At 48.0% G+C, this 25,931-nt stretch overlaps 1 protein-coding gene across 1 annotated transcript in view; it reads right to left on the bottom strand.

The window, feature by feature from the left end:
• Rere (arginine-glutamic acid dipeptide (RE) repeats) overlaps nt 1-25,931 on the bottom strand; it is a gene marked incomplete in the record, with an annotated part of 392,228 nt that overhangs the window by 9,204 nt on the left and 357,093 nt on the right. Inside the window, 2 exon segments of the mRNA XM_013504212.1 lie at nt 360-452; nt 2,080-2,242. Of these exon segments, the coding sequence (XP_013359666.1) occupies nt 360-452; nt 2,080-2,242 (256 nt within the window).

Here is a 25,931-nt window from a genome sequence, read left to right as displayed (position 1 = left end):
CTGACACTGGTACCATACGGCGAGACAGCATGGGGCTTGCATGGGCACCTAGGACTCAGACAACCCAGGGCCAGCAAAGGCTGCAGGGGTTTCCACTCCACTACCCTCCCTTCCTGGGCCCCATGAGAAGATGGCAGCAAATTTCTGGGGGCCACAGGAGCCCAAGCCTTGAGCACATCATTCCTCACCGGGCTGACTGCTAAGCTGAGGTGCCGTCATAAGGAAGACTTCCAGGCACAGGGCAAACCTCCAGTCAGTCACCGCCCCTGGCAGGTTTCCCATCTGACACACGAAGTGTTGGGATCCTAGGAGTAGAATGAGCCCCAGCCCACCCTCAGGGGTGCCATGCTGACGCTTACTGGTGGTGAAGCAGTGCCGGCAGGCGTAGCCCTTCAGCTCCTGCTCGCTGTCCTCGCTGTCAAAGTCATCCTCGCTGGCTGAACTCAGGTCCACTACACAAGGTGGGCACAAGCAGGACAGGGAGTGTTAGGGCTTGTGTCTGGATGTCACCCCAAAGCCGCATAGGTGGGGCTTTTCAGAGGTGGCTGGATTTAGAGCGTGTGCTGCTGGGATTAAGTTGTGCAGTGCTGGGATCAAGGATGTGCGGTTACTAAATCAGTTCGCAGATTGGTTTAACATAGTTCTGGGTGTGGGTAATGGGAAGGCCCACCTAAAGGGCAGGTAGCCTGAAAGGAATAAAAGGGAGAGGCTTCTCTTTGCTGCTTTCAGCTCGCCATGAATGGCTTCTCTTCTGTGAAGCCCCTCTGCCACGCCACCCTGCCTTGGAGCCAGCAGACTATAGACTAAAACTTCTAGAAACTGTGAGCCAAAAAAACCTTTTTGCCTTATTTTTTTTTGGGGGGGGGGGTTGGTTTTTTTCCGGTACTGGGAATCAAACTCATGACCTTGTGCTTGCCAGGCAGGCGCTGTGCCGCTGAGCTAAATCCCCAGCCCTGAACACTTTTGTCTTTGACTTTGGGTGTCTGTATTTTGCCTCACAACAAGAAAAGTGAAAAAGGCAGGGAAGACACTGTCATGCTCAGCCAGGACTGGGGCCACCCTGGGGCCTTCAGCCACAGCCAGTGGCCCCCGAGGATGAGGCAGACAGTGCTCTTGCAGGACTGCTCTGAGTTCCTCAGGCATGGTCGCCAGAGTTTGCATGTGAGGGGAGGGACTCAAAGACCCACCCTGCCATATTTTGGGGCTACTGTCACACCCGAATTGGGGGGTTAACTGGTGCCTAGGCTAGAGAATCTAGACTGGGAGAAGTATACCCACAGTGGCGTGGGCATCCTGAGAAATTTCTCCACCAGGCCGTTCCCCACTGCTGCTAAGTGCAACACAGGCCACCTTTAGGCAAGGTGTCCTGGGTCAGGACAGAATGGCAAAGCACTGCTGCTATGTTCCAGGTGTGTTTTTGAAGCATTAGCTTTTTAATACCCCCCACTCCCGTCCCTTCTCCCCCCCCCATCAAGGATTGAAAACAGGGCCTTTCCGCTGAGCTATATCCTGAGTCCTTATTTAAATTTTAAGACAGCATCTCTGTAAGTCCTGAGTGGCCTAGGCTGGGCTCAAACCTATGATCCTCCTGCCTCAGCCTCCCCGAGTGCTGAGATTACACACGTACCCACTTCCTAGTTTACAGGAAGAGCAGAGGCCACACCCCAGTGTTTACAGTTACCACATATACTGCATTGGAACTAGGAAGAGGAACTCGGCAAAGCAGGAGGAAAAAGATAACCACCAAAATGCACGTGCTATGAGACCCCGAACAGTGTGTCTTCCACTGCGTGGAAACAGCCTAGGCCAAGGCTCTGGAAACCTCAGACCACGGCCAAGCTGACACTGGTGTAAAAACTTCAAATGAAGGCAAATATTTAAATGTACAAATAATTTTTAAAACTCTCCCTACTGGATCCCCCCCACCTATGGTCAGCACTACACTTGGGTCAGGCTTCATGCACCTAGCTGCACACCCACAGGACTGCCAGGGGCCTCAGCTGGCAGGTCCTTCTGGATACTCGTGGCTGTGTGTGCATGGTCTCCCATCACCCTCTGCGGTGCCAGAGCCTCACTTACAGAATTCACTGGAGGGGGGTCTGGAGGGCGTGTTGACTGGTGTGGATGCAGTTCGAGTCTTGATCCTCCTGAATACGGCTTGCCTGCGGTGCCGGCGATGGGCTCGGGAGCTGGCTGCTTCTGGGGTTTTCTTCCAGTAGTAATAGAAGGTGATCAGCTCCCCCTGCACAGAAGAAGGCAGTGTGCTGAGAGGTGCCCCCCACCGATACAGGAAATAGGGTGTGGCAAAGCTGGCTGGAAAATTAAGCAGGACCTGTCAACTCCAAGATCCAGGACAGCGGCAAATAATTCCTGACCCCATATGTGGAACTACTCGGGAGCACTCACAAAACGGGGACAACATGTAAGGACACAGATGCCACGAGGAGCCTGCTATTATGACTCCTCACGGTAGCCCACTCAGACGCAAAGTGCACTTCTATCTTTTCCTCTCTGTTCGGCCCAAGTTCGCTCTGCAGAGCCAGTTTTCCCTTTACCCCTTCACTCCTCACTTTTCAAATAACTTTTTGGGACTGTTTTTGACTTGTTCCGTCCAATTCTTTGTTTAAGGCAAAAAGGACCTGAAAAACTTTTAACTGGCAAGCTACTGCTAAAGGAACCACCCCACAACACCACATCTCTGCCTGGGCAGGAAGTGGGATGGTAACCCTTCTGGTAGAGATGAGAAAAAGTCTGCTCCTGGAAGTGATGGGGAGGCCTGGGAGTGCTCAGGAAGGCCAGATGAGCCAGGTATGGTGGTACACACCTATAATCCCACCACTTGAGACTGAGCCAGGAGGACAGAAAACTTAAACCCAGCCAGGGAAACTTAGTGACTTAGCCTAGCAGAGTTCAACTTCTGGACATCAAGAACTCACCCCCACCTGGGATTTGTTGGGTCTACACAAGGTACCAGATCAGACACCACTACTCCTGGCCTCTGGAAGCTCCAGCTGTGTGTGCGTGCAACTGAGTGTGTATTCAGGTGTGTACAGGCAGCTTTCTGGACCTGGCTCTGGATTTCCAATGAGGAAATACAAAACAAAAGGCAGATCACAGTCACCTTTGCCAGAGTGGCATGGTTTATCACTCCAGGCAAGGGACTGGTCTGATAAATCACAGCCCAATGCCAAAGCTGAAGAATGAGAAAAAGCCACAGCACTTCCTTCCAGCTCCTTTAGCCTGAGTCATTTTACGGACCAATGAGCGACAGAAAGTTGGGGTATCACAAGAAATCCAAAGCTACAGGAGATGGAAGGGAACACAAACGGGGCAGGGATCAGGTAGGAAACAGCCAGCTGCATGTCTGCCACAACTGCGAGTCTCTGTTGAAGCCTGCTGAGGCGCAGCTACCCAGACGTTTCTAAACAGTGTCTATCTGAATGCGATACTGCCTCATGCGGTTATGACTGATTACCTCTACTTTCCAAGTATGAACGTTCTCAGTCTCCTGTGGTTTTCAAAGATAGCATAACTTGCAGGTTAAACAGAGGAAGCCAGAGTTCTGCGAGGCTAGGCCACACAACAGACAGAAGAAAGGTTCCAGGGAAGCCAGCCGAGTCTTTCTACCCTTACCCTTGTGCTGCGCGCCCTGTTAGTGGGCGAGAAAATCAAGCCTGGAAAGAAAAGAAGCTAGCGCTGAAATCAACCTCAACTTTTGGTCAGCACGTAAGTAACAGATTTTAAACAAGAACAAGGAATTCAGAACAGATTTCACCAGCTAAATGCCAAGGAGCAAAATGACCAGGCAAAAGGACCCCACTACTTCACAGGTCTGAATTATCCTAAGAAAATGAAGGAGTATAGAGATATAACATTCAGGAGGGTAGGAGAGCGACATGAACTCACACCGCCAGTGGGAACATAAAATGGTCATACCACTCTGTATCTATTACATTAAGCAAATACCCATCACATAACCCAGCAATTCCACTCTTGGCTACTTGCCCAAAAATAAACACATGTTCACATAAGACTCATCTACTGGAATACTACTTTGGAGATAAAAAAGAAACTACTGGTAAGATAATGTGAGTGAATCCCTGTTAAATGAAAGCAGCCAGACCAAAAAAGGGATAATTGATATGATTTCATTCTAGAAAAGGCAGATGTAAAATCACAAACAGCAACGGTTGCCTAGAGCCCGCAGGGTAGAAATAATAGGAAAGTGCCTGCAAAGGACCCAAGTAAACACTGGGTGATGGAAATCACCCATAAATCAATGGAAGTGCTCTTTATGGAGGTGTATACAGTTGTCAAAACTTATTGAAGAGTACACTTAAAGTGGGTACATTTTTATTGTATCACACACACCGCACATATCAATTACATGCCAATAAAAATCAGTGAACTAACAACAAGTCCAGGCCGGGTTTTATTAGCTGCCTCTCAACCACTGCAATGTCTACCAAGGGATTAAACACTGGAATGGAGCGGATCTGGGGGGATTAGAAGCAGCATATTGGTGACTGCATGGGTGGCTAGGTCTTGAGCACAAACAAAAGAACACGTTGGGGAAAGCTTTGGTTCTACAAATAGGGAGTGAAGCAGCTTGTGGCCTCGCTAGGAATGAAGTCAATTGAACTTTAATCAAACATGCATAGTGTGTGCTGCAGAGACCCACTGCACATAAATTCAGGAACAAAAGCTGTTGCAGAAATCAATAGCTTACTGAAACATTAACAGAGGCAATCATTGATCAAAAGGCAGCTCCACAAAGGCAGCCTTGCAAATTAGCACTTGCTTTTGCTTGCGAGCAAACACCAAGGTCTAAATGCTGTGGACAGGAATGGCCTGTAATGACCATTTTGTTCCCGATGCTCTCACCTCATCTCACAACAAGGCTTCACCGCCAAAGCATCTGACAGCTCGGCAGGCGCCGTAACTGCACATGGCATGATGAACTAAGCTGGGGTAGAACCTGGGCACAAAAGAGAGAAGAAAGGGGCAAAGCCATCTCCCATCGCCATCATTGCAGGCTGCACTCTTGCCAAAGGAAGTGCTCCATCCCACTGGCCTGTGTTCAGCTGGTTTTCCAACTCCTTTTCGTTCTTTTTTTTTGGAGGAGGGGGGTGCTGGGGTGCTGGATCAGTCCCACAGGTCATAAACAAAACGCCACAGGCAGAGATAAGAGCCCTGCTCCCAGCAGTAGGACTGCCATCTAGCACAAGTACCTTCCCAGGGTACACACAGAGCAGGGTTACAAAATATGTACCATCAGGTTCCTTGGGTTTTACACAAAGAGAGACGACAGAGAAAGGGAGCCACACACTAAGGCCTGCAAAGAGGACAAGGAGATGAGCTGCTTAGGGCAGTGCTATGAGAAGGGTTGGGGAACCCAAGGAGAAAAGCAAGAAGAGCTCAGTAGCAGCCTGCCATTCTATCACGGTCACTCCCACAAAGCAGAAACAGTCCGTGCTCCTCCACTGCTGGGCCAGTCTTGGCCGAAGCAACAAGAACCAGGGCTGCTGCCTCTTAAGAGGCTTGGCAGTGCATTCCATGTAGGCAAGTGGGGGTTACAGGTAGGCACTGGCCGTATGGGTCTCTCTCCTGTCTTACAAGCCGCTCAAGCTACCTGCTGGCACATAGTGAGAAACAGCACTATTTAACTTCACTCTGGTGCTGCAATGCTGCAGTAAGTTACACCGCCTCTCTCTTAAGGGCTTGGGGCAGCGGCAGTGTAGAACAGACTGCTGAGGAGGGAAAGCGCTGAAGCATGCTGAGTATCAAGAGCCTGAGCTTACAGATGTGTCTGTCCCTGCATCGGCAAAGGGGCAGAGGTCTAGCTGGGCAGTTCAGCACTAGCTCCTCACAAGACCTTCTGGGAAGCTGAGGTGGAAGCAGGAAAAGGTGAGCCAATGCATATCAGAAGCCTAAGGGCTCACCCAAGAATGGTCTATGCCGTTTTATAACTGTAACATTAAGACTACATCACCCAGGGGCTGGGGATTTAGCTCAGCGGCACAGCGCCTGCTGGGCAAGTGTAAGGTCGTGAGTTCAATTCCCAGTAGTGGAAAAAAAACCAAAAACCAAAAAAGACTACATCACCCAGAGAAGTCGAGACCTCCTGAGGAGGGTGAAGGGAGTCGTGGCAGGTGAGGTGCGGAAGACCCCACCCAGTACAAAGTCCAGGTGTCTGCAGCCTGCCATCTGCTATTAGGGCTTCCCTTTCCAAGGCAAGAAAGGCCTCTGCCTTCTGGAAATGCCCCGATGCATAGCCCACTTCAGTTCGGTCAGTTCTCGTCCACTCTCCATGGGCTCTGAGACTAGCAACCCAGGATGGTGAGGCCCCTGACTCCACAGCTCTGTTAAGGAAGGCCCGTGTCCTGCCTCCTCCTATGTGGGGTGCCAGGCAGGCAGGCAGGCAGGCAGGCAGGCAGCTAATGGACAGCTGCACCCATCTTCTTCACCATCAAGTTTCAACAGGCGCCCTTCGGTTCAACAAGAACCACCTGTGGAGAAGGAGGTGGCAGCAGGAGAGACAGGGTGACAAGGCGGCTGGCTGGGGCGCTGCTTGTGGATACCAGCATTGTAGACATAGCCTCTTTCTAGCATTGCCTTACAGGCCCCTCAGGCCTGCCTGCACCAGCAGCTCAGCAGAGCATAATTCTGTGATGGGCAGGAGTTGCCCACTGGCAGGGCTAGTGAACGCACACCTTTTGGTACATGCCAGACATACTGCACACAGGGGTCAGGAGTTTGCATTTAGAAGAATTATCTCAATTCTTTAAGACAAGATTACCTGTTCTGTTAAAAAAAACATTTTAGCATGGGTATGTAAAGAAAGCAGCTAAATAACTGCCACACAGTATCTTATATCTCTGCACTCACATACAGTTAGAATCAAAACGTTACTTCTATACTAGGACTGCACTGCAAGCAGCACTGTGTAACAACTGTTCCTTCCTTGGTGGACCTTGAGAGCTTGTTTGGAGGTTCTAGCAGGGGAGCGCAGCTACTCGTGTACCCTTGACCGAGGAACGGTCTTCCTCTACCGAGGGTGGTCGTCCTCTTCGACTGAGCGCGCAGCTTTGGGAGGGACACACGTGGAGCACTGAGGGAGGAAGGGGACACCCGCCTAGCCAGCCAGATCAGCCGAATCAACCCTGGCGATCAATGGGGTGACATGTTGCAGCCAGATCGCCCTCACATCCCCTACCTTGGTGGTACAAGAGATGGCGATGAAACTCCCACCCCATTACTGGGCAGACTGGAGATCTACAAATGTTTTTTAAGGTGTGTTTTTCCAGGGAAATAAGTGCAACAGCAATTACAAAACAAGGACCCAAAGGAAGCAGGGAAAGGAAGACAGATAAACCTGGTGCGGAGCTCTTCCCAACCCTGGGTCCAGACGGGGGCCAAGGCCGCTTGGAGACAGTGAGCTCCGGGAAGTGTGCACAACACTGCCCCTGGCCCCGCTGTCCCACCACAGGGCTCTGATGGGGTGGGGCAGCCCAAATGGCTCCTCCATCTCCCCACCTCTGCCTTGGACTCACAGCTGCACTGTTTCTTGGCAGGAACTACGAACTGAAGGGTAGCGAAGCAAGTCGGTAAAGTTTCCTGGCACAGAACCCATCACAGGTCATTCTTTCCTCTCACTCCCCAGCAATTCAAGGGCTGGACGGGACAACTGTTGAGAACATCTGAGGTGAGATGCTGGGCACTGGAAGAACCATCAGCTGTGTTTGGGTGCAGCCACCTTTTACAGATCTTTTTCCAGCAGGCGACTGGTTGGTTGTCTTCCAATAACGACTCTGGTAATTAAAGCAGTGTTCTCCTGGGCTCCTTCTTTTGTTAACCAACCGAATCAAATCCCCTAATCCCTGAAGGAGGCCAACACTGTCAGCGGCTCTGCTGCTAATCGTTAAATACCACCTCTGTGGTCTCTGAGTGCATTTGGGAGAACGATGATCTGCTTGAAGGCACACGGCACAGAAGCAGCAGCATTCTGTAATCACAGCCTCCTAACACGCCACCCACCGCACCCCGCAGCGGTGGGTTTTTGGAGGAAAGGGAGGGAAGGTCTCTTGGACCTGACCTGCTATAAGCAAGGCCAGAATGAGATCCCCACAGAGGTGCCCCTAACCAGGTACCCTTTTTAAGATTTAAAAACAGAGGTTAGAAACTTTTTAAAAAGTTTACAAGTATTATCACTATATTTATACAGTGCCCAAGAACTGAAATAGCCCAAGATAGGAGTTTTGGTTTAGTTTTGAACCTGCGACCTGATTCCTCCCTTCGGTGGCCGGCCTGGCTGCTCCTGACAGGCGGGGGTGGCTCTTCCTTTTAAAGCCTAGCTCTTAATTCTCTAGGCCACCGGAGGAAAGGCCCAGCTGCCTCGCCCCTCCTTCCAGACCTGCCCCTTGGCCCCCAGAAGACTTTTCTATGGTTATTCTCTCTCCACTTCCCCCAGTTAGTTGCTCCTCAGTGAGTTCCTTCCCAGGCCGAGCCGCCTTTAGGGCTCACCTCCTCACAGAGTCACCCCTTCCCCCGCCCACCAGAAGCCCCCATGACGGAGTGTTCTCTCCTACATTTGTCTCTCTCTGGCACACACGACTTGCCTCTGGGTCGTAACAGAAGCCTGTTCAGCATCCCACAGTCTGTGTCCATTTCATCTGCGAGTACGGCAGAGGACAAATACAACATCTGGACTCAAGTATTCAGTAAACATCTGACAGAATAAGGATTTTCTGAGAATCAAATTCACCTGAAATGAACTCTAAAAGGATAAAACTTTTGCAAAATACTAGATAAGAGGGTTGCCAACTTTATGTTGCTGAATGAGGTTATTAGAAATACTGGCTCCCTCATCTCACCATGATTCTATAAAAGAAATAATACTGTAGCTGGGCATGGTACTGCACATCTGTAAAGGCCTTAGTGAGACTCTCAAAATTAAAAAGGATGGGGATGTAGCTCAGTGTGAAAACCCTGTGTTCAATGCCCTGTGTGTGTGTGTGTGTGTGTGTGTGTGTGTGTGTGAGACATATTGTATCTTCCCCAAAAGCACAAAAGATACTTTATCTCCAAATAGAGTTCTTTAACTTGATTACATTCAGAGTTAGTGCAGAATGACTATTATGTGCCACGGGCCCAAGCAGCAGCTCTAAAGGTGGTACCACAGGCCAGTGGGGTGGCATCAGATGGGCTGGGAAAGCCACTGTCAAGTCTCTCTCACCAGGTAGCTTTGTCCACGCAAGCATCAGGCCCTTTTCCCGGGCTAGGAAATCTACAGTGGTAAGAACTATGCACCCGAAATGCACTTTCCTTGTCAGAACATCTAATCTTCACAGAAACTCTTCCTATATACCTTCATTGGCTCTACTTAACGAAGGAAGCAACCGAGGCACAGAGGTCATGTGACCGAGCCCACCTGACTTGAAGTGCCCGTCCTGGGGTCTGGTCCCAGGATCCAATGCCTTCAACCCCTCTGCTGGGCCGCCTCTTGAACAGGTATGAAAATCACGGTTTAAAGAGCGAAGAGGAAACAGCCCTCTGAGAGTTTAGAGTCAGAGGCTCAGTCCGAGTGACCCTCAGTCTCTGGACCCCAACACCATCACATATTAACCCTTGCACCCGGACCAGAAAAGACCACTGTGCAGACTGCCCACAAGAAGCTGCGAGCCACTCACCCCAGGGCGAAGCCTCCAGCACCAGCACCCATGAATTACAGGACTGCCCCTGCTCTTAACAACGCCAAGTGTACCAAGATCAGAAATACATCAGGTAGACACTAGAGCAAACTAACAACTCCGCACAAGCCTAGGCAAATTATTTTTTGCTTCCTATACCAACAAGAAACTATATGGACTTGGGAGCTAGACACAGTGGCCCCTGGCAATCTAATCCCTAGGCCTCAAGCCATCCAGCGGCTTGTTCCACCAGGGAACTCTCTGGCAGACAATACATGCCCGGTGATATGCCAAGAGGTAAATTCACCTGTCTCTTCATCCAAACGCAGCAACGCCTGCACAATGTCTGAAGACACCTGGTCCCTGCCCAAGAAAAGACTCACTGTACCTCCAGCTAGCAGAGGCTATTTAAAAGCAGTTGTTTCAAACTGCCTTCAAAACCATGAAGGTGCTCAGGGGCACCGAGGTGGGTTCCCTGAATCTCTTGTCAACCACTAAATCCACCTTCTGATCAAGATATAAATAGAAGATTCTTCCACTTAACAAAAAACAATCTTTAAAATGAAGTAATAGATTTGGAAATAACTTCTTTGGAAACAGATACCTAGGCTATCACACAATGGCCTGAAGTCCAGCCTCTTTCACAGATTTCCTGGACAATCCTGACACAGCAGTAAGACTTGCCACAGAACCACACAGAAGCCTTTATTTTGTTTTCCTTAGCTCTTGGTTTAAAGAGGAACTATTAACATTTTAAATGTAATATTGCCAATACCAGGAATCTTGTTTTCTCAACAGACCTCCCAAGTGCCAAGATTCATTTGTTCACATCCAGCTGAACACTTCATTATTTCCTGAACTTATTTTATTGGAGTTCAGTAACAGGGCAAGAGGGATTTCGTTGTTGTTGGTTCTATCGCCACATTACCTTTTCAAATGTTTTTGTTGTTTGTTGTTCCTGTAACAAACCACAAAACCACAATTCTACCTGCCACTTGATCCAAAGAGAAAAGGAAAAAGCAAAGCTATAAAACTGTTAAAACCACCTTTCTCCATCTCGTAAACATTTTTCTATTTAGCTATTCATTATGTGTGCAATCTTATTATCCCTGCACAGCATCAAAATGACATCCGTCAGGGTCACCTATAAAATATACATTGGCAACGCAACATTTAATGACGAGGGGGTGAAAGATGAAGGATGCATGCATGCTGCAGGATGTTTTAAGGGGATCATCAGTTATATCTGTGCTTTTCCAGAGGTGATAATTGAATGGCAGGGGCTGGAGGGAAATCCATTTTTGAGCTCAGAAAGGATGGTTAGGAGAAAAATGTTTTTGTATTAGAAGCGTAATAACCACCAGGAAATTAGAACAGCTACTCTAACAACACTGCTTCTTATATTTTATGGATTTTACAGACACAAAGCAAATTATCATGTACAATCCACTCCTGCAAGCTGGATTTTAAAATAAAGGACAGATTTCCTCATTACAAAGAAAGGAAGGAAAGCATATTTAATTTCATCACAGTATGACATTTGTTTAATAAAAGAAGCAAAAATTATTCTTCACAGCCCAAAACCACAGTTATGACACCATATTCTCCTCTTAGATGTGAAATGCTCCAGCCTGAATTTGGGATTTAACCTCAGTGAACATCTTTGGAAACCCAGCAAGCCTGCAAACCAAACCTGTGCTCGCCTGCACTCTCATCTCGCATGCCTGACCAGAGCGGCTTTCTCATAGGGCCCTTCAAGCATCAAGCCCCTGGGCAGCAACGAGGTCAGCAGCATCCTCAGGCTCAGCTGTGTCCACAAAATTTATGTTCCTGCCCTAACCCCCACTAGGTCAGAAAGTTCCTTTACTTGGAACTGGCACTTTAAAGTTCTAAGAAAAGATCTTGATAGAAGCAAGAATGGAGACACATACAGAGGGAAGACAGTAAGAAAACAACAGCAAGAGGCCAGTCATCTACAAGCCATGCAGAGGCCTCAGAAGAAACCAACCCAGCTGACTTTTGGATCTTGGGCTCTAGTCTCCCAATGAGACAATAAACTCCCATCTATGGTGTTGCTACAGCAGCCTTGGCAGCGGACAGCCTAGGGCAGGGCTTCCGAGTGAGCCTCAAGGAGTAGTTACACACGGGAAGCCCCAAAGTGGCAGCTCCCAGCTGTGAGCAGAGCTTGCAGGGCTACGCCCTGAGGGGGAAGAACTGAGTCTACTGGGGACAGAACAGGTGCCAAAGGGGTGCAGTGTTAGGAACTGGCAAGGCGACTGGGCACTCACAAAGCTGGCCACCCTGCTCAAGTGGGAGGACCAAACCACTCAGCTCCTTCCAGCAGCTCAATATGGTAAACGCCATGTGACATCTGCATTCTGCTGCACTGTAACCCACTAGAACCAGTCCAACCCAGGACACTTCTTGCTACTCAGAATCTCAGATAGTTGAGTCACTTGAAGGGGATGCGGGAAGGACAGGACCGTAAGATGGACCAGCAGCTGCCAGCACAACATAAATAAAGGAAAAAACACATCCTGGCCTGAGTTCCCAAGGGGAGCCTTGCTCTATCAGGCCTGTGCGGGGGCCAGCACGCACTCCCCACCAGACTGCACTCAGGAGCGGAAGGTCATGCAGCCCACGCTTCAGCACTGCAGGGCTTGGAAGGTCCTCTGCCCCTCCAGGTCGCTCATACAAGCATGCATAGCAGAGTGCAGAAAGCACACACCATGCAAACCACCAGATGTTTGGGTTTTAACTCCAAAAATACTGGGGATCCTCTAGTCGCAGGTTATTATATGGACTGAAAGGATCCTCTCCCCGTCTGTATCTAGGTCTGTATCTTAGTCTGAGGCTGACTGCCTCTTCCACTGGAGGTCCACAAAATATGCAGAAGGCACTGCCACTCATGCAGGCTGGGAGTCTGCCAGGACTCAGAGATGGCCACTTTCTAGTGACTCTACTACTCAGCTGTTTAGGGAAGCTGGTTCCTTAGCTCCACAGGAAGCCACAGTGGGAAGATCACCCAGAGGAGAGCCAGAACATTTCTTGACCATTTAATATGCATCTCAACAACACCAGATGGCTGAAGACCCTGGAGCATACTGCAGGGCATGGAAGGCTCTGGACTCAAGCAGGGTCAATTCACCCTGTGCAGTAAGTGACAACCTTCAAGTCAGCACACCCTAGGTCTGCACTCCTATCCTGACAACTTAGTTCTGAACACAAGTCCCTGCTGTCCTGACAGCTATCTTCCCTCTGGCTCACTCTGCCCATCCATCCTGAGCCAACGACTGAGACCTGAAGGTGCTCTTGGCCTCTGTTGGTAAGTAGTGTTTCCTTCGAGCCAAGTGTTGTATGGGGTCCCCTCAGGCATGAGCCACTGTGCACAAAGCTGCACAGAGAAAGGAGAGCTGATGGATGGGCTCTGCTTCTCACTGATCAAACTGGAGCTCCCGGCTGCAACTCTCCGTAAGTGGAACAAACTTCAGGAACTCAGGAGCTTAAGTTTCCAGAACAAGAATGTGTGGCAGGCATACAGGTCTGACAATTACACTTCACAGGTGACACAGAAAGCAGAGAAACCATTATTGGCGGTCATGAAATGTTAGAACATAGCTGTGAAGGTAAGAAACTTGGAAATCTTTCAGTGGAGCATTACAAAACTAAGATAAATGTAGGTGGACGGGAAATCCATATGAGAATCAAGACCAAGTTTCCATGGGACTTTATGTGTTAAAGTAAGAGATCACTCTCTTGATCCACTTAGGTAGGGCTACTTTCAAGAATGAAAATGATTTCCCTGTCTCTAGGGAAGCTAGGGTGTGAAATGAGAACAAGAGTCATGCTGGCAGAGTTGCTGTGTGTGCTGACATACACTTGGAAGTGGCCGGAGCAGGTGCCGTTTCTAACAAATCTGTGAGAACCCACATAAGCCCTGGCCTGATACTGCCATAGGGACTGGTCTGTCCCTGAGTTACCAAAGCTCTATCTGGTTCAGTGACATTTGCAATAAAAGTAAGCTCCACTGTTCTGAGGTTGGGTGCTTCCTTCTTTCCTGCTGTGCAACTCTTTTGGGTCCATCCTGAATGCAGGAGAAAGTGGCTGTCATCACATCTTTTCTGAGGGTTTGTACAGACACACAGGCCTAAAGCTCAAAAGCAGAAGAGCACCACATCCTTGAGTGTGCTGGGGCACACACTGGTATTCTTTGGTGCAGGGCCAGGCATGGGGAGTATACATGCAAGACAGCACTCCTGTGGACTCAAGCCAGGCCTGTGGCACATACTCGTGATCTCAGCCCTCTGGTATACTGAGGCAGGATTGCAAACTCAAGCCCAGGCAGGACAACTTAGTAAGACTGCCCCAAAATAAAAAAGAGTTGGGGATGTAGCTCAGAATGAAGGCCGTGGACTGACTCCCCAGTACTACAAAACCAACAGGACAGCTGACTTGGGCCACGCCCTGAAGCACCAGTTGTGCCACGTCTCTGGCTGTGGTGGTCTTAATGCCTCTACAAGCTGGGCTGTGGTGATCTCAGACCACCTCTGCATCCAAAAGTATCCTAACATCCTAATGTCTGCGGAACCAGGTGGTGCCCACAGCCCCTTCAGAGAGGAGGAAGTTTACTTCCCCGCTAAAGCCTTAGCTAGGTCAAGTGAGTAGGGGTATAGATGGTATGTGTGTGTATGTAGAGGAGTATGCCACTGAGGAAGATAGGAGAAAAAATATTACCCGTCATTGACTGTCCAGGCTTTCCCACATGTGAGTTTTTCAGCTGAACCACAAAACTCAGAAAATGATTCAGAAAAAGTTCCTGCGAATGGAAGGGAACTAGTGCCATCAGACACACACAGGAAAGATGCAACTACACTACATACAATGGATGCGGTGTGGTGTTTGGCAGAAATCTCGACTTGACACATCCCAGGTGAGCACCGCCTAGGATGTAGGCAGGAGCAATGGTATCATCCAACATCCCCCAAGGAATGAGAACAAAGTGCCCTCAAGTGCACTAGAGTCCAGAGCTCCTACTGTGGGCTGCATGTGCCAACCCCACACTTCAGGGCAGAAACAGCTTTGCTGCACAGACAAAAGGTCCAGGGCAGGGGGAAACATCCTGTTCTTTAATTTCATGACACCAAACTCTCCTCTTAGGTGTTAAAGAATATATACTTAGGTTTTTTTTTCTTTGGTACCGGAAATCGAACTCAGGACTTTGTGCTTGCCAGGCAGGCGCTTATGCCACTGAGCTACAACCCCGGCCCCTATACTTAGATTAAAAATTATGTCTACTTACAATGGATTCTATTGCTAAACTTTAAAAATATTCTCTTATGATAATGTGGGACGTGCCACAAGTGTCACAACACTTGTGACAACAAAGTTGTGAAACAAACAAACCCACAACAAAAATATGGTGGCTTAAATCACTAACTCCTTAAGTAGGAAGTCTAAAAGTGTCTTCAGGGATTTCATCAGAAACCACCAGCATGCTGATGCTGAGCTGAGGATGGGAAAAAGGAACCAGTTGCTGCACGATCCCAAAGCCCCCTGCACCCATGGCCTCAGTGGGGCTCAGCTTTCCCCTGGCTGCTCTGCCGAATGACAAGAGGGATCTGAGCTAGAGTGAGCTCAAGCTCAGTTTCCCACTTATAGGCATCCTCCTGCCACCACCCAGTGGTTCCCTCAGGACGTGATGTCAGTTCCGTGTTTCCCCACTACAGGGATAAAAAGACTGCACGGACGCACCCTGCAAACTTAACGTGCTACTCCCAAAGCACTGAGGTTGGAGCACCTCCTTCCTACGGTGCGGTAGTAAGATGAGTAGGGAGCCTCTCCTGGGAATTGCAGCGTCATTTCAACACGACTCCCAGATGGCAGCAAATACAGAGGCGAGTGTTAGCTGCTTAGGGCAGCAGCACAGATGAGAGGCTGTATACTCACTACGGATGAGAGGAGAGCTGGCCTGATGAGTACTTCCTAAAAGTTCCTGTCACACACTGTATGATGAGGATCAGAAAGGCTCTGATACCACAATCAGAAGTTGTCTGTCACCTCTAGACAGAACAGCAGGGCTCTGTACACTGTTACCAACTGTTTCACAAACTACTAAAAAAGAAGCCAGGCTACATGTTTTTCAGCCCCATGTTCACTTCTGAGAAGTCCCAGCTAAACTTTCTGTCTCACTCTGTGGGCAAGAGTGACAGTGGAATGTGGCTAGGCCTCCTGGGGCCCAGGAGTGACGACTGGACATCAATATGCCAATCGCAGTGCACTCCTTCACCTGGGCAAACACAATTGGAACAACAACAGCCTAAGAAACGAGCTTGCAGCAGCCTCCGACCAGCCCCTTTTGCCAGCATGCTCCTCCCAAGCCCACCCAACAGCAGTCCTACAGGGCTATTTCTGCCAGCCACTGGGATCTATCTCCCTTCCCCTAATTCCTAGCAAGATGGAGTCAAGCGTGGCCTTGGGCCTATGCTGCTCTGTAGGGAGGTACCGAGGCAAATGTAGGTCTTGAGTTGTTCTAATTAAATTTTAGAATTTAACATGTTCACTGTGTAAAACGAACCAAAGTGCATTTCATATGTAAGTAAATAGCTGAATTAATAATACCAACCTCTGTCACTGTCTCCTGAGTGAGCTATTAACCCCTCCCCGACAGCTCCATGCTGCCTGTGTGCCCACAGGGCCGTGTCACTCTAAGAGGCCTTACCTGGGTCAAGTACTGCCTCTGCGCTTGGAGCCTAAGTCACAACCAATCCATAGAAGATGCTTGCTCGATTGCTAAAAATTAACTGGTATCCCCGACAGGCTTGCATGGAACACGGATCCTCATTCTGTGTTCCTCCACAAAGGAAACCTGGAATTCCTTATATTCCTCTCCAAAGGAAATGTGGACTTTCCACCTAGGTCGGAGGGGAACTCAGACCAATTTAACATGCACTTCTGTCCTAACTGCCCAAAATACAAGGTACTTAAGAATATTTAGGTACTGTGGTTAACTATTCTTGCCTTACAAACTGTTCACCCAACCCAAAGACAAAAACAAAAATCGATAAAATTATCACTGCACCTTGTATTCTAGCAAGAAAACAGCCTAGAGAACTCTGGGATCTCTCATTCTAAGCCAAGAGATACTTCCCACATCTGGGCATCACTAAGACTAAGATCATTCACTAGGTCCCATGAAGACATTAACAGCACAAAGCCTCCCTCTCCAAGGACGCCACTCCAAAGGTCAGCCAGAGCACAGCCTTGAGGTGGTGCAGAGCTTCCTCTCCAAGGCAGGGAACTGGACAGTGGTACCAGATCCAGGTACTGGGATTTTCAAGCCAAGTTAATCTCTGAGACATAACACAGGGGACAAAGGTTCCACTCTATCCTGTACTCACTCAAGGGAAGACTGCGAGTCAGGGGGAAGGCAGCAGAGTCAGGAAAGAGGGAGGATGAGACTAGGACACGAAGGAGTGAGAAAGCTCACTCTGCTGATAGATCTGGAGATGCATCCAGATGGATCTGACTCCAAATCTCAGCCTGTCAGTCTGTGGATAGATGAGCTGACCCTGCACAATGTAAGAAAGGGCAGAAGGGCCACTCATCGAGACACTGCTGAAACAGAACAAGGCCAAGGACCTGCCATATCAAAGACCAAAAGTTCTTCTATAATTAGATGCTAAGGTAAGGGGGCTAGGGGTTAGACAGAGACCCACCGAAAGAGCCCAGAATCATTAACATGTTTATAAAAATCAGTTTATGCCAGGGATACAGCTCAGTGGCACAGCACCTGCTCGGCAAGTGAGGTCTTGAGTTCGATTACCAACACCAAACCAAAACAAAACAACAAAAACCAATTTAAAAAAGAAAAAATTTCATTTTTGTTTTGTTTTTTGGTACTGGAAACTGAATTCAGGACCTTGTGCTTGCTGCGCAGGTGCTGTACCACTGAGCTATATTTCTGGCAAAAATTTCATTTTTGATGTAACTGCCAAGAGGAAATCAATGGGAAAAGGTTGGACTTCTCAAACATGATACAGGGAGCCTGGGCTATCCATACAGAAAAAATGCCAAACGTTCTCCACTTCACACTGCACACAACCACAAAACCCAGGTAGCTGCAGACAAATATGAAAAGCAAAATTATAAAACTCCAGAAAGCAATAAAGACTTCCTAAACCATGAATATTTCTTAAACAATAAAGAGGGCTACCCAACTTCATACATTAAAATTAAAAACATATCATATCATTATTTTTTGGTTTGAGACAAGGTCTCTGTCTATATACGTTAGGTTGGCCTTGAACTCATTACAATAGGCCTGGCTGGCCTCAAACTCACGATAGTGAGTTTGCCTTAGCCTCGTAAGTGCTAGGATTATAGGCATGTGCTACCATACCTTGCTAGAACATACTACCGTAAAGAACATGTCAGTGTCACAAACTTGAAGATATTTGCAACATACAGCTCTTACAAAGCAAAAAGCTGAAGACAAATTGAAAAGTGAACAAAAGATTTATATAGGTCCTTAATGGAGGAAGAACACAAATGGGGGGAAAAACTCGTAAGATGTCCAGTATCATTCAAGGCCAGCCTGACCTACAAAGTAAGGTCAAGGCCAGCCTGAACTGCATAGCAAAAGCCTGACTCAAAAAGACCACCCCCCCACCCAAAGTCCAATACCATTAGTAATCAGGGAAATAACAAAATCACTCTGAGATATTTCCATTTCACCATACTGCTGACCACTTACAGGTCTATCTAGTGTTGGCAAGGATATAAAGTTACTAGAACTCATATTTATATACAGTTGGGGGGAATCCAAGAACTTGGCTTTATTAGTAAAAGAAAATACCCATGCTTAAAACCCAGAATTACATTTCTTGGTATATGCTAAAGAATTTTGGTATAGCACCAGCAGACATGTGTAAGAATGTTCATGGGAACTATTTGCAATGAAAAAAATTAGAATCAAGTGAAATGGCCATCAGTAGTAGGAAGGCTAAGGAAAATATATTATACTCATGCCCAGAAATAAGGACCCACAGATTTTTCTTTTCTTTGTTTCTTTTTTAGAGATAAGATCCTGCTATGTAGCCCAGGCTGGCCTTGAACTCAAACCAATGCTCTTGCCTCACTCAGCCCTCAGAGTGCTGGGATCACAGGTGCGTGCCACCACTGCTGGCCCCACTTATATAAAGTTCATAAACATGGAAAACTAGACGTGGATTTATCATTGTGGACTCAAAGATATGAGGCAAAACCATAACAATGAAGAGGGGAAGGACAGCAGAACGCTCAAAACAGCAGCTACTCCAAGTGCAGGGCAGGGATCAGAGTTTATGCAGGCTTAAAAAACTGTGTGGGCTGGGGACTTAGCTCAAGCTCAGGGCACAGTGCCTGCCCAGCAACCGCAAGGTCATGAGTTCAATTTTTGGTACCAGCGGGGGGGGCGGGGGCGAAGATTGTGTGGCACGCATGATAGTTCATTATGCTTCTGTTTTTTCTTTTTGAGGGTCTTGCTATGTTGCCCAGGCTAATCTTGAACTTGTGGGCCTGAGTGATTCTCCTGCTTCAGCACCCCGAGTAACGGGGACTACAGGCATATGCCATCACATCCAGTTTATATATTCCTCCTTTTATGTGAGATATAACTTTTACAAGGATTCTTTTGTAACTTTTCAGTATTTACTAAAAATGGTTAACCACCCAGAAGATTATTAATCATTTCAACTTTGCTAATTAAAAAGGGTTTTTTATCTCTATGAAGAACTGGAAAATTATGTGTATTTACTGTTCCTTAGGTGCCAGGCTTGGGAACTTACCAGCTTCTCTTCTTCCAGCCCTATCTCTTCCCTGCCATCCTCTGGGTGCCATGGAGCTGCCACAGCTAGTCGCCACAGGTTCACCCAGGCCATGTTTCCTGCACCTGCCCAGGGCCAAGGGCAGCCCAAGCTTCTGATCTTAGTGCAGGCTGCTTCAGCTCTGAGGGCTTCTCTTCTCTGTCTTAGGATAGCTGTTCTCCTGAGTGCTGTGTTCTCTAGGAAGGTAGGGTGCTAGGGAAATGGCACTCCTCAGAAACCATGTGTGCCCCCATGTTTGTCTTCACAATTATCCAAATCAGCTTAAATGAAGGAGGACTGTGCTCCTACATATGACAAAAAGGACTTCTCTACAGGTATTAACAAATTAACTGCAGGACAAGCCAGCTCTGGCAGTATGAAGAGTCTGTGGACTCGCATCAAGCCACTCTGCCTGCCTGTCAAACCCATACACAGAGACGCAAGGTGCTGGACCTTCACCTCAGGCGTGTGTCTGCGGGGGTGTCACCTGCTGTTCTGCCTTCACTTTTGGCAGTCTCAGCCTCCTCCTGGCCATCTGAGGCCTCCACTGACTCAGGGCTGTTAGGTGGCTGAGGAAATAAATCCTTGGAGAGGGGCAGGGGAAGACCACCACTCAGAGTCACAATGCCTGCCCCTGCACGCCCAAACCTGGTACAATAGCAGGTGTTCTCTTTCAGGGTGAACACAGTTCTTCCTGTGCACAAAAAATGAAGATACAACCGGGGACTCACCTGCGGGCTGGGAAGAGAAGTGAGGGCGAGGAGGGTCCCAGAGCAGTTTTGTTCGCAAGGGGCCCACTAGCTAAGTGCTGCACTGTCCGGACACAGCTTTCCATCAGAGGTGCAGGGCCCAACTGTGATGGCAGCCCCAGCTCTCAAACCACCTACCTCTGCCAACAACTCAGTCTTCTATCCTGTCAGGGGCCGACTGGCATTTGCCCCCAAGACTCTGGCCCACCTTTCCATCTACTGGCTTGCCAAGACCACGCTATATGGGGGTGCATTTCCTTGGCAGGAGTGAAGACACACACAGGCTAAAGATAAGGGTGGGGAGAGGCGGGGCACACACAGAAGGAGGACACCCAATACGAGATCTGGAAAATCAAGAACCAGCCACCCTATGATATTACACCTCTGAACCCAGAGGTGTTCTGGGACAGACGCGCAGAAGCAGCAGTGACAACCGACAGATGACCAAGCAAGGCTGGTGAGAAACATGACTTCCTGCCTGTAACAGCTTTATCACATACAGAGTTGTGCTAGTCTAACTCCCCGGCCTTCTCACCCCAGCCTAGGTGCAGAACTCGTCTGTGTTTTTTTTTTTTTTTTGTCTTTTTTTGGTTTTTCTCTGGTACCAGGAACCGAACTCATGACCTTGCGCTTGCCAGGCAGGCGCTTTGCCGCTGAGCTAAATCCCCAGCCCCGAACTCGCCTATCTGAAAGGGAAAACAAGCCCTGCGCACTAGGTTCAGCCTGCTTCCTTCTGGGAGTCAGCCGCCATGGGAAATGCACGCTTCCTGACCCTGGCCCAGGATAGGCTTTTCCCCTGCAAAGCCAGGACCCCAATCTCAGAGGCAGTGTTTTGACTCCCATCTACCACTCTGTTCAGACTCAGACAGGAGAGGGTAATATTTAGAAACCTTCACCCAAAATTCTCCCTACTACTTCCTTTCTGCCTACCAAATACCTTTTTACGCTATTTTTAAAAAGTATAAGCACTCGGGAGGCTGAGGCAGGATGACCACTATGAGTTCAAGACCAGCTTAGGCTACAAAGTGAGTTCAAGGCCAGCCTGAACTACATAGTGAAAGTGCCTCAAAAAGACAAACAGAACAAAACCAAAAAACTGTATTTACCCTATTAAACTATGTACAATTTGAGCTTTGTTTTCTCAGGCTGTTTTCCATCCCTATCCACAGTAAACAGAAATGTCTAAAAATCAGCTTGTCTACGAAGCAACTCTTGATTTTCAGTATTTCCCAAATTAACTTGCCCATATTAACAAACAGCATTTCCACCCTACTCTGCAGCCCACGCCCCAACTAGAAACTCTCCCTGCCATTATTCCTTCCCCTGCCTCATGCTGCTCAGCGCCACTGCCCACCCTCCTGCCCGGACCACACTTCCCCACTTCTCCTCTGCCTTTCCTTCTGACCAGTCCCATGATTACTCCACAGAACCCTACCTGGTTTCACAACTTCCACTCTCCGTCCACCACAACGTTTTCCACACTGCATCTTGAAAATAACATAAAAAGAAAATCCCTCAAGCCTGACAGCACTCTATTTGAAATTCTTCAATGGCTTATCATGTGCTTAGCACAGAAGTCTAGCCCCCAGAACAGGGGTGGACAAGGCAAGGCAGGCCATGCCTGTCATCGGGCTTACAAGGTCATCAAAACCTGACCCCTTGCCATCACTGCCTCTTCTCTGCATTCTCCTCTGTATTCTGTATGCTCCAGCCACACTTCTTTTCTTCTAGTTTCACAGTATTTGAAGATCCTTCTATGCCAGGGGCTCTGAACAGGCCAGGGGCAAGGGTCAGGGGAGAATCTACTTTCCTCATTCTTGAGATCAGAAACATGAAATCTTGATACACCTCTCTTAAAGTGAGGACCTCTGTTACAATTTCTCACAGGACCCAGTACTTTTCCTTTATAGCACTTACTATGATTTGTATTTATACATCTAAAGAATTATTCACTTAATCTGTTTTCTTCATAGATCTGAAGTTTGTTTTACTGCTCTTGTTCTATCATCTAGCAATATTTACCACTGTGTAGATCGTCAATAAGTATTTGCAAAGGGACTGAATGTAAAGGAATCAAACAACAATTTGTTTACCTTTTTAAGATAATAACCTGCCAGGCATGGTGACATGTGCCTATAATTCCAGCCCCGGAGGCTGAGACAGTAGATTGCATGTTTCAGGCCAGGCTGGGGCTACACAGAGTTTAAGGCCTGCATGGACTACAGAGAGAGACCTTTCTCAAAAAAACACCACTTATACATCCAAGAAGTTACATGTTAAGCATAATCTCACTTCCCTTTTTTGGAAGATCAAAAATCTTGCAGGACAGCGTAAGAAATGGAAATCAACAAAAGATCACATTTTAAAAAATTTTTAAAAAGCCAAACCTAACCAAATGCTTAGGAAAAACTTCTTCTCCCCTGGGTCTCACTCTTCATTTCTCATTCTCTAAAAATTGAGTGGACACACAACATGTGATCTCCCCTCAGCACTCAACACCACTCTGAGCAGAGCTGACGACCTCCATCATTCCTGCAGCAGCTTTACTTACACGGCAGTATTCCTGACTCACTACCAGTGCAGCCCATTTCCACGGGAGGTGGAGGCCCTGCACAATCAGGGCTGGCAATCTGTAAGCCAGCACACCAGAACAAGTATCTGCTATGAGGATGTGCAGAAGCACTACCGTCAACTGGGCCATCCTGCCTGGAAAATTATCAGCCCTGCAGGGATGGCTATGGTGACAGCTTCAGCCATTTGTGAAGCAGCATTCTGACCAACGCACACAACATGCACAGAACAACAGAATAACAGGGCTGCAGAGAACGTGATGTGCTAGGCCAATATTCAAGAGTCAAATTAAAAGGTTTCTACTTCATGGAACCCTGGCGCCTGCATCTCTTCCAAATGCGTCTGTGGCCTGACAGCAAGCAAGGGCCATCAGGAACACCTTCTTGCCGACTTAGCCAAAAACCTGCTAAACTGCTCCGGGTGAACACTTTCCCTTTTCTATGTTTCATTTAATTCTACTCACAAAACGGGGTCAGTTTCAGCTCAACAAGTCAAGATGCTTTAACAGTAATACAGAATGTTCATAAAGCAAACTGAACACTTTCCAACAAATGGACCCAAGCACAAGCAAAGCATCATTTGTTTTTAATGTCGGGCGAACTGCACAGGGCAGGTTAAATAACCCTCCACTCTATGCATCCAGGACTAGACAACTATACAAACCAGAGACAATTTAATGACTTCACATTTACTAACATCAACTTAAGTACTCTGGTAAAAGTAAAAACTATACGAGATACTGTGAAATCCACATTCAGCTTATAGCCCCTAGGTAACTTCAGGACAGGGGCTGCTCACCAGAAAGACCACGTGGGATTAGAAGGTTGGGATTGTCATTCCCACCCCAATCTCCAGGGAGGGGAGAGGAGCTAGTTAAGCTGATCAACAACAGTGTAATAAATCTCGCTTATGTAAAGGGGTCTCCATAACAATCAGAAGGCCTCAGTTGGAAGAGCTTCTGGACAGTTGAACATTGGTGGCTCACAGGAAGGCAAACAAGAACGGAAGGCAACCAGGAGCCAGGAGGGCAGTGACAGAAGCTCACATGCTCAGCACCCTTCTGGACCTCACCCCCTGTATCTCTCTCCACCTGGCTGCCTATCTGTAGCCTGTAAAATATCTGGTAAAAACAATCACTAAGTGCAAAGATAGTATTTCTTGAGCTCTGTGAGCCATTAATTACACCTGAGAAAGGTCATGGGAAGCCCAGTTTACACCTAGCCAATCAGATGTTCTGGAGCTCACATGTCTGAAGTGGGTACCGCTGGGGGGCTGAGTCTGCAACCTGTGGGACTGGATGCCACCTCCACCTGCAGGTGATACTGTCAGAACGGAACAGGATGAGAGGCCCTCCAGCCGCTATCCATTGCTGCAGAGCTGCCTGCTTGTTGGTGGGAAGAAACTCCCACACCCGGAGGTCACAGAAGCCTTCTGTGTTGATTGTGGTAGTATGAAAACACAGGAACAAAAAGATCTTTCTTTTTCTATACACTATAAATTGGAATTAAAAATATTGCAAAAAGAGATCACAATATAAGTAAACCTTTGAAAATTTCCTTCATTTTCTCTATTTATAATTTTGCCGGCAATGGGAAACTTCAGGTAACAGTTCAAGGTCCAACTTGCCACCAGGAAGACTGACCACCTCCCACCGCCCCCTGGAGACTTACTCTGTAGTACAGGCCAAGAAAAATGCTTGAATCCATGCAGAATCCCTGAGAGCTCAGAGACAACAAGAGGGAAGGCCAGAGACTAATGCTCTTGGAAGACCAAACGATTTGCATTTCTTCATGTCCTATAATCCCAACATCCAATTTCTAACTCAGGGCGATGACTGGCCAAGAAACCTAACAGAAAGCATGATCAAAAATGGGTCAAAGCTGGGCGTGGTGGTGCATGCCTATAATCCCAGTACTCAGAAGGCTGGGGCAGAATTGCTGTATGAGGCCAGCCTGGGCTCCACAGTGAGACCCTGTCCCAAAATAAAACAAACAGACAAACAAAAAGTTTCCTTTCAGCTCCATCATAGAGTGCTTTGCCTTGCATGGTGAGGCCCTGAGTTCAATCTCCAGTAACCCCCAAACACGTACTTGAGCCAAATAGACTGTACACAATTCCACATCATACAATTCTGGAAGCATTTTTTGCTCCTCAATTCTAGACATATTTTAGTTTTGAAAACTACATACAGGCAAGGCCCTCTCCCCACTGACTACTCAATAAACCCTGACTGGCATCCTGATAAGTATGTCAAGTCACCTCCACTTTATGTGGCAAAGCACAGAGAGAACAGGTGATGCTCCAAGGACAGAGGGAACAGAGAGAGACTGCACACACGCCCATCTGCCAGCGACTCATCCAAGGAAGGCTGCCCCCAGTCCTGCTCCCACCCTGCCTGCACTTCCGAGAGTAAGGTGCAGGGAGAAAGCGAGGATGGCCAGCACCTGGTGAGCCAGGCCTATAAACCCAGTGCTCTGAGAGGCTGAGGCAGGAGGTCTGGGCAACGCAGTGACTTAATGAGACTCTGTCTCAAAATAAAATCTGGAAAAAGGGCTGGGGATGTAGCTCAGTGCAAAAACCTGCAGTTTAACCCCAGTACTGGAAAAAAAGAAAAAAGTGGGGATAAATTACGATGTCCAAGTTACAATGTCCAAGCCCCAACTCTTTGCCATAGTGACCTGACTGCTTCAGGAAATGAAATAAAATGCACGACTGTTCTGGCTGTGTCTGGATGTCCCCCGAGGCCTCATGTGGTCACAGGTAAAGTTTCTTCAGAGGTGGCTGGATCTAGAGAGCGTGACACTGGATGCTGGGATGGATTCATGGTGCAATGCTAGACTCAAGCGCACCGGGATTAAGGGTGTGAGTGCTGCCCGCACTAAGCAGCCTGGATGAGATGTGAGGGACAGGAAGCGCTGTGGTCGTCCCCTGCCTGCCTCATCTGCCACCTTCAGCCATGTCACCCTGCTTTGGAGCCAGCCAATAATGGACTGAAATCTCTAAATAAACCTTTCCTCCCTTAATTTTGGGGTTAAGTATTTTGTCTCTGCAACAAGAAAAATAACTAAGACAATGACCTA

Source organism: Chinchilla lanigera, unplaced genomic scaffold (genome assembly GCF_000276665.1).
Source record: "Chinchilla lanigera isolate Chin_1 unplaced genomic scaffold, ChiLan1.0 scaffold00085, whole genome shotgun sequence".
Classification (NCBI taxonomy): Eukaryota; Metazoa; Chordata; class Mammalia; order Rodentia; family Chinchillidae; genus Chinchilla; species Chinchilla lanigera.
The sequence above is the reverse complement of the archived record's forward strand: the minus strand, read 5'-3'. Positions and strand labels throughout refer to the sequence as shown.